The 9,401-nt window shown below is 48.8% G+C and overlaps 1 protein-coding gene across 6 annotated transcripts in view; it reads left to right on the top strand.

Moving 5' to 3' along the window:
- Positions 1-9,401, top strand: part of LOC125957522 (histone-lysine N-methyltransferase Suv4-20-like) — an 84,384-nt gene that overhangs the window by 62,934 nt on the left and 12,049 nt on the right. For all 6 annotated transcript variants that reach the window (XM_049690284.1, XM_049690277.1, XM_049690281.1 and 3 more), the window contains exon 4: positions 8,457-9,266. In XM_049690284.1, the coding sequence (XP_049546241.1) occupies positions 8,457-9,266 (810 nt within the window). The remainder of the gene's footprint in view (positions 1-8,456; positions 9,267-9,401) is intronic.

Here is a 9,401-nt window from a genome sequence, read left to right on the forward strand (position 1 = left end):
GCAATTTGGCAAGAGACGACTTGGCTCAGCCCCGATGAGAAGAGGTGAAGAAGGGCAGCCAAGCAAAAGAACCAAACCCCCCCCCCCCCTCTCCTTGAACGCACCGGGCGCACGATCGCTGGCCAAAGTTTAGAAACGAATTAAAAAGACGTTCTGCAGCAGCAACAGCAGCAGCAGCGTCGCTCTCTTCATGGTTGGTTTTTTTGGGGTGGAAGAGAGAGGAGAACCACCGAAAAAACAGGTTTATTATGCTTTTTCTTTTTAAAGTTCGGTGTGGAGCTCCCACTGGAATATGAGTGCGTGTGTGTGCTGCCTGCTGCCTTCACTGGAAGAACCATGTCGACGTTGGAAAACCACCGAGACGGGAAGATGGTTTATATTCTAAAATTCCCGTGGGATATGAACGCCGAACCGAAGCTGAAGAGCTTCAAGAAGCTTTTAACATGCCAGACATACATTCTATACCGGTGTGTGTGTGTGTGTGTGTTTGTATGTATGTATGCTAATTTGTGCAAAGGGATAACGACATTTTTTACTACAATCGCTCCGTAATCCTCGTTAATTTGTCATGATAGGATCGGATGAAAGAAGCAATCTGCTTGATGAATTCCTTCACAACAGTATTCCAGCAAAGCACCGACAACAAATGAAAACATAAGAATACCTGTGTATAGTTCTATGTAAATTGTAGGCTAGAGCCACCACCACGAACGAACAGAGCATGCACCACCGTAGAATGTAGAAGGACAGGATGCTCCAGTTTCTTTTCTGCCTGTACTCTGTGCTGCTAGTCATCTAGTCTGCACGTAGAAGTTGTACACGTTACCATCCGTTACGACACCGCTTTCCCCACGTTACACGTTGACACCTCACCGCGTCAGAGAAACGCGACCCGGCCTGCTTTGGTTGGTTTCTCTGAGGCTCTCGTCTGGGGCTTGTGTGTATCCTTGAATCGGAGGCATCTGGTGTGTTTCCCAATCACGTTTGTTGAATGTTGTATTCCCTTTACACACACTTACCGTTTGGAGCAAGTTTGTTTCAACTTTCATTTTTTTTTTGGTTTTCTTTTTTGGTTTTGATTTCTTGGTATTGACGAATCTTGGTTCTTATGCTGCCGACCAGGCAGGCGCGCCTTCTCCTGCTCAACACAGGAAGATGTTTGTAGGAGAGTTTATATTGAGTGATGGCGGTGGTGCTTGCTAGTGCGCTGTTGTGTGGTTCATGATGGGGGTGGCAATGAGGCTGCTGCTGCTGCTGTTGTGGAATACATACACACCGCCCTGGAGTGGGATGATTGTACAAACAAAAAAAAAAGGCACGAAAGGAAAGCGTGAACGGGTCCTCGAACGCGCGATTGAGGGTGAGAGTTATGTAAAAAGTTGAAATAAAAATTAAGGGGGTGGCGCACACTAATCAATACGAACAAACGCGAACACACAACTTGATATCTGGTCTCGGTCGGTCGGTTGGTCGGTTGGTCGGTCCGTCGTTCGGTCGTTTGTTGGTTCGGTTCGGTTTTGTTGTCGACCGGTCCTGTCGGTCCTACCAACCCCCCAAGAGGGGCGGGGGGACTCAGTGTTGGGGCGAAGGGTTTTTTTTTCGCTCTCGAGTGATTACTTTTCCTTGAAGACGAAGGGAAAAAAATGAAAAGGGCTCCTGAAGGATACGCACATACACACATACTCTTTGCCGCGGAACAGAGACAGAGAGTGAGTTCGAGTAAGAGGACACAATCGGGCGAAAAAGGATGAAACATAAGGGGCAACCAGACGCAGGTACCTGCCTGCTGCTGCTGCTGCTGCTGCCGCCACGGATCCCGCAATGCCACCAGCAGCAGCAGCAGCAGCAGCACCAGTTCCTCCATAAGCCTGACCGAGACGGAAAGTTGGGTTCGACTTTTTTTTTCTTTCTTTCTGGACCAAAGTCTCGCTCGACTCGCTCTCACTCGCGCGTTCGCATGCTATTCCTCGCTCTTTCTCGCGAAGAGATCCTTGCGCGGGGCGAAAGGAAAAAAATGGATTTTTTCCCCGTTGGATGAGGAGAGCGAAGGAAGCGAGGGGGTGTGTGTATCGACGAGGCGCTGCCTGCTTCGTTCCGTCTGCTCGAGCAGCAGCAGCAGCAGCAGCAGGATAGCACCAGGAGTGAACGCTGCTGCTGCCGTCTCTGCTCATCAAGATGTTGGGTTGCGTACGGTAGGGCAAAGTAGGCGGAAAGAGGTGGTGTTTGTGTGCGCTTGTGTATGTGTGTCTGCATCAGTCCGAGGAAAAGAGAAAGCGAATGCAAGCGGCAAAAGGACACGGGGTGGGTGGGTGGACGGACGTCGGTGATGGTGGTGGTGGTGGTGGCGATGTAACAGGATGAACCCGAGGAAAGGCAAGAAAAAAAGAATGTGGAAAGGTTCCTCCTCGGCGCAGAAACTTTTTCCTTTTTTTTCGCTCGTCACCACCACCACCATCGCCGTCGCTGCCAACACACCACATCCCGTTATCTCTGGGACGAGTCCTACTCCTACTCACTCCGCGCCTCCCAACGCGCAGTGCTGCATGTTTGCGCTGGGTCATGCCACGTTCCTTGCCGCGAGAGCGAGAGAAAGACCAACACACCCGCATGCAAGATACCAGTGAAGCAAAAAGGAAGAAAAAAAACGGAAAAAAAATGTTCAAGGAAACCACGTCTCTCTCAACGCGGTTTGTGGGGGGTGGTGAGGTGGAGAGGAGATTCGGCGGGAGGTGGTTATGTGCGCGTTTGGTGACATCGCCATCGGCTGAACCGGGACACACAAGGCACCAAGAGTCATCGTCATCGTCATCGTCGTCATCGTCGTGGTCGTCGCTGTCGTGGTTGTCGTCGGTGGCGGCGTTCCCTTGAAGAGGGAATTCAACGCAGCAGCAGCGCAGTGGCAGCGGCACGCAAAGGAAAAGGGAATCGCAGCAAGCATCGTCGGGCGAGCGAGCGAGCGAGCGAGAGATTGAGCGAAAAAAAGCCCGAATAAAAGAGGCGAAAAAAAAAATCGAAGGCAAAGCGAGCGAAATCCGAGGCAACTCTCCCCTCCACCTCATTCCATCCGGTGAGGAGCATGCTTTTTTTTTTGTTGGTTGTTGGTACGCTGCGAAGTTGACGCCTTCCTTCTCGTCCCCGACGACGATAGCGGTTCTTGGCATTCCCGTTTTTTTTTCTTCTTCTGCCTAGTGTGCGGCACTCCCCACTTCCACCTGGCGCGAGTCCTGGCGACGGGCGGGTGGTCCTTTCGTGACCCTCCCCCTCCCGGTGCAATCTTGCCGTTGCTCTTGCTCGCCTGCTCAGTTCGCCTAGTTTTTTTTTCTTCTTCTGCGAATGACATATAGCGCCACCGTCGTTTGTCGGTTTCTCCAGGGTGGGTTGGTGTGGTTCTAGAGTGGGTGGTGGCGTGTTAGAACGGAAAGCAACGAAAAGATCCGATTGCGAAATGGAGAGATATGTGAGCCAGCTAGGAGCGAGCAGCATACCGGACAAAAGGAAAGAAGAGGGGGAAAAAAACAAACAAAAGTGGTGTAGTGGACACATAGCCAGGCACGCATACACACACACAGAAAGTGGTTTAGTGGTGTGTGTGCTGCCTCCTGAAGCGGGCTCTCTCTCTTTCTGTCGCTCGATCATTCTGGCTCTTTTTTTTTTTCTTTCTTTCGATTTCTTCCTTATCGTCTTTGGTCCTCGCCTCGTCTCTCGGGAAGGGGGCCGGCGATTCATGCTCCATTCCCCCCCCCCCCCATCGTCTTCTTGTGTACGTGTGTGTGTGTTTGTGTTCTTGCGTCGCGTTTCTTTGGCTTCTTTTGTGGATTGTGCGGAATAGCAAGGAGCCGACGACGGCGGTGGTCTTTCGTATGGCCATTCTGGATTCGCTCGACGACGTTTCTGCGAATTGTGGTGGTGTGGTAGTAGTATGGTGGCTTCCAAATGTGCGCTCCTCCAGTGTGAGGGATTTTTTTTTTCGTACTTTTTACGTTCGATTATTTCTCGCGAGACAAGCACACGATTGCGCGCCGCTACTTCTCGGACTCGCGCACACACACACACACCGTATTTGTGTATTGGTAGGAGCGATAGCCGGGAGGTTTTTTTTTTGGGGGGTAAATGTATTTCGTTAATATTTAGTGACTTCTTGCTGACGACGACGGGCTGGCGTAGGGAGAGGTGCGTGCGCTGAAACGATTTGTGGACGAATTCTCAAATTGATTATCCCTTTTTTTTTATCGTAGATCCTTTGGTTGCCCTTCTCGACAGCAAGGATCCTTCGATATCGATCCCTCTCGAGGGCATGGCACGGTGTTCGTTGCGGTCACAGCGGGAGTAAAGTCATTCCCGCATTAGTGTGTAGATGGGCCTTTGATGAGTGGTGCTCGATAAGAGCGAAGTAATTTGGTCCCGAGGGCCATCGCTAGCCACTTTCCTTTTTTCCTTCAAAAAAAAAAAAAAAATCTAGATTTAATTCCATTAATGCTGTGGCAAAGACCAACGCTTTATATCTTTACCAAAGCCGCACCTCCCCTTTCCCTACCTGGTACTGTATTGATTTTTTTTCTCCTATCGAGCTTTTCTACTCTGTGCTCTCGTAAGCAATGCGGGGAGAGATGCGAACGCGTTCAGTTGACTGTGTGTCTCGTGGTTTGTACTTAAATTTATTTTTACATTCTTAGTAAGCCGCGTACCCGTAGTAACCAAATGCCAAATTGGATAAAACATGAATGGGAGGGGGGCGGAGGATGCTGAAGAGAAGTCAATTGGTGCGTTGCTGGTGTTGATTTCTGTTTTCTGACGGTGGGCGAGTTGATATTTTTGTGAATGTTTTGCGTCGCCATTATGCCCCCACCTACAGCGTTATTTATTATCGCAACAGCAGCAGCAGCAGCGTTTGTAACGTAATACTCACAGCATGCTTTGACCACCGCCCCCTCTGGTGTAATGGTTTCTATCGGTTCAGGGTAGAGTTGCAGAACCCCCCGGAGGAGGCTGTGCTTAATGCGGGGTTTTGGGATTGTTTTTGGGCAGTCACAGCGATCGCGGTTTTGAATTTGGCAATCGGAGGCCGATAATGGTGGTGGTGCTTCGCCTGGTCGTCCAAGGTTTAATCTGTTGGAGGTGTTTTGCAATTTCCAAAATGTGTGCACGTGAATTTCATGATTATTGCTATGAAGATGTAAATTAGTGGTTGGCTAAGGCAAAAATAGTACAGCATAACATGCTTTACTTTGCATGGCTTTATCACTCTTGGTACGTTGCGAACTTAAGCACAAAGCGACTGTTTATTGCGCAAACTTAACTGTGATAAGGACTAAAAGTGGCATTTAGTAGTAGTTCACCTATCTTGCAATGTTTCACGATGATTTGCACGAGGTAGTCCACAGTTCGAGGCTTTATTTCCTTCTTGGTAGACTACAAGCACACATTGATCTAATTTCAACGTTCAACGATCAACGATTCTAGGGCTACATGAATGAGGCCTGATACTAGATGCCTTTTCTAGTACTGGCATATCCTAATTGCTTTCACAAAATGTTCGCAAAATAACTGTTAATAAATGATCTTCTAATATTAGAGCCAGACCAGTTCCTATTAACCTGTACGCGATTAACCTACTACTGTGTCCAAAAAGTAAGGTGACACGGTGTCCAAATTGCCCGCATAAAAGGATATCTTTAGTTTTGTATTTTTTATATGTTGTCAGCACTGTTATTAACAACCATGGCAAGTTTCACGTCAAAATATTCATTCTTCGTTTTTCATTCTAAAAGTGCATTCTTCGTTTTTCTCCATGTCGCAAATTTTTAAACAAAGAATTTGCATTAAAAATATTTTTTCTGCTGCAAATATACCAATGCGAATGGTACAGAATATCTTTAGTGACGATACTACGTCAATAAAAATTATTTACACTTGTTGGAAAGACTTCCAGGAGGGTCGGGAACGATTTGAAGAGGAAGAACGCTCTAGACGACCACCAACGACAATCGATGCAGCTCACGTCCAAAAAATCAAAGATTTGGTGTTGAAAAACCGTCGATAAACAAAAAGAGACTTTGTTTATGATATTTGCATATCAAACATATCCGCTAATTACATTTGGAAGAATGTTTTTCATCTTAAGCGCGTCAGTGTTCGATCACGATAATGCACCATCTAACACTTCGTTGGTTTTCTGTGACTTTTTTGCCAATATTTTCACTCATATCGTTCCAATAAAACCGTATGCGCCTGATTTGGTTACATTTGGCTTCTGGCTATTAGACAAGCCCTAAATTACGTTCCGGGGACACTGTTTTGACACGATAGAGCAGATTCAAGCCGCTGCGAAAAAGGTGCTGAAGGCCATTCCTAAAGACGACATTTTCGCGTGTTTAGAAAACTGGAAAATTCGTCGGCATAAGTGCATTGTGTCTGGGAGGGATTACATTGATGGCAAAAAAATTGATTTGGAAGAAAAATTAAGGAACTTTCAAAATACATCCAATGTCACCTTACTTTTTGGACACAGTAGTATATCCTAGAATCTATGCCCATGTACATCGCTCTAACGTATCAGGGGAAAAAAACCAAGTAAGCGTCGCGGATTCGCGAATAGAAGAGATGCGCTGTGTGGGAATCAAAACAGAAAAGAACAATAAGTAACACAACAAACAAACATCACCACACGTACACACACACACACAAACTCAAAAGACGAACAGAACCTTGCGAGCAACATAATATATACAAGCCGCGATAGGGGGTAATGTGTGTACACTGAAGAACATCATCCGCTGGCACCGGCCACCAGGATCGTGCTCTATGACGCGCTCTCTCTCTTCTACACGGAAGTAGAAAAGAGCAATGATTCTGACTGGCCAAAGGGACGAAAACGAAAGGGCAACGGGGGCGAAAGAAAAGCGAATCTGTCGCTGTTTAGAAAGAGAAATGGGAAAGATTGCGATGATGCTGATGGTCGATTACGGGGGAGTAGGAGAAGAAGGGTGTGTCGGTGTGTCTGTCGAGACGAGGCAGAGCAGACGAGAAACGACCGGCGTCGAGACACGACCACCGCACCACGCTGCGCCCTCGCGCACAAATGGGTGAAGATGAAATTGTGAATAGCGTAAAAATATGGGGCATAAATATCAACAAGAAAAGGGAATCCAGAGAGAGAGAGAGAGAGAGAGACAGAGAAGAGGCCACGGGAACCTGGGAGGGGAATGCGCAAGGTTGAAAGTAGGAGGAAGCAGAGCAGAGAAGGAACAAGGCGAAAGACGAAGAGCGGCGTGGAATATGTTTCTGTTTTGTGTATTACGCGCTCGTCGTCGTCGTCTTCGCCGTTGCCGTCGCGGGCATCATCGGGCTTTTCCTTTGCTTTCCATCCCGTAACTCCCGTTTCCCGTTTTTCTCTTCCATTTTATTCCTCATCCTCCTCCTTCCTTCATCGTCGTCATCGTTACTATGGCCCAGCCAGTGCGTCGTCTCGTTTGGCACTGTTTGGTCGCTGATAAAGCGCGCAGAGAAAGAGAGAAAAGGAAAGGAAAGAAGAAAGGGGGAAATAAGAAGCGTGTAGCATGTGTAAATATTGAGTATCAGGTTAACGGCTGTCAAGGTCGTCGTCGTCGTCGTCGTCGGAGGCGCCTCTTAGTAGAGCACACTTGAGTCATCGAGGTCTCGAGTCCGCATGCTTCTGTGGCTGGAGTATAAAGACGTAAGGCAGGCAGGCCGGTGAGAGGTAGAGGATCAGGAGGTTTTCTTTTCGTTCGAATTACTTCGGCTTCGTTTTGTGGCCTTTCCGCGGCGTCTCCTCCGTCCACATCAAGTTCCATTCTCTGGTCGTTTTCTTCTATTTTTCACTTTGCCACTGCGCCCCAGTTTGTGTGTTGTGTTTCAGCTCTTCTCTCTTTGGTCCTTCTTTGGTCCCGTTCCGCCCTTAACGCTTTTACGGCGCACAGGCGCAGCACCACCGCACCGTGGTCTTTTATCAATGGGCGCCAGGAGAAATGTTCTTAAATTGAATTAAACAGCAGCTCCCTGTCCAGCGCAGCGCAATGTAGCGTAACGTCGCTTGGTGCTTTTCTTTCTATTCTTTTCGTACCGCTTTTGGCCTGGGTCACCGAAGGTTCTCTTCTATGGCTGTCCTTCCGTGGTGCCATGGTGGGTGTGTGCAGCAAGTTATGTGCGAAAGACGAAAGAAAACCACGAGTGCTTGGCACGTGCACCTCAGTGGACCCTTCGCCCCATTTCTAACTCAATAAGTGTCTGCAAGCGTACAACCGCGTGATATGATCTCAAATCTGGTCGATACTGGTACTGCGCGTTCGCGGTATGCTGCTTATGATTATGGTGCAAGAAGCCATTTTGAGTGCGAATAAGCTACGAGTTTATCGGGAATTCATGCAATATGCAATGTGAAGTTTCTGGAATGATTTGTTTCTAATATATTTCTTCCTTTTTCCTCGTTTCGTTTCCAGAGTTTATTACGGACCGCGGAACAGCTTAAAATTAAGGGTTTATGTGAAGTGGGGGAACCACAGTACGAGCAGGACTACTCGCCCGCAGCCAAACGCTACAAACCGTACCGATCCCGATCGCCACCGGACAATCGGAACCATCATCATCATCAGCAACCTCCTCCTCCCCCTCCGCCACCGGGATCTGGACCCTACGGCGGCGGCAGCGGCGGTGGTAGTGGTAGCGGCGGTAGTGGAGGACCTTCATCAGGTGCCGGTGGTGGTGGTGGTGGTGGTGGCCGTGGGGCCAGTGGTGGTAGCTCTTCGCAAGCGCCCGGTTACAGTGAAAACGGCAAAAACAGTGGCAGTTCCGGCCGAGGGCGATCCGGCGGCAGCAGCAGTAGCACCAGTACCAGCAATTACCATCTGCCTTCCACCCACCAGCAGCAGGCGCATCTGCAGCATCCTCTCGCACACCTGCACGGTGTTGAACGGGGTCCACCAACCTCGGCAACGATCGCCAGCACATCGTCGAGCCGCCTCGGTGAGGACGATGGATCGTCGGTGTTAGTGCTAGAATCGCACGATCTCACCACCACCTCTAGGAGGGGTAGCAGTAGCAGCAGCAGTAGTAGAAAAGCAGTTTCCCCTGTGAAGGATAAGCACCACCACCTGCAGCAACAGCAGCACCATCTGGCGCACCATCCCTCGCATCATCTGCATCGACATCACCACCTGCAGCAGCATCATCACCATCATCAACAGCCACCGGGGCACCCGCATCATTCGATCGCCAGCAAAATGGCCAGCCTAGGCATGGGCGTTGGAATAGTGAGTAAAATATCGGCAAAAGCAAAACAAAACCAAAATAGAAACACATTTAATATGCGCAGTGTAGAAAGAAGAGACAAGCTATGGTCCTTTGCGCCATTAGCCGTGGCCACACGGGGCGAAAACTCTAGCGCA

The sequence above is a fragment of the Anopheles darlingi genome, chromosome 3 (genome assembly GCF_943734745.1).
Source record: "Anopheles darlingi chromosome 3, idAnoDarlMG_H_01, whole genome shotgun sequence".
Classification (NCBI taxonomy): Eukaryota; Metazoa; Arthropoda; class Insecta; order Diptera; family Culicidae; genus Anopheles; species Anopheles darlingi.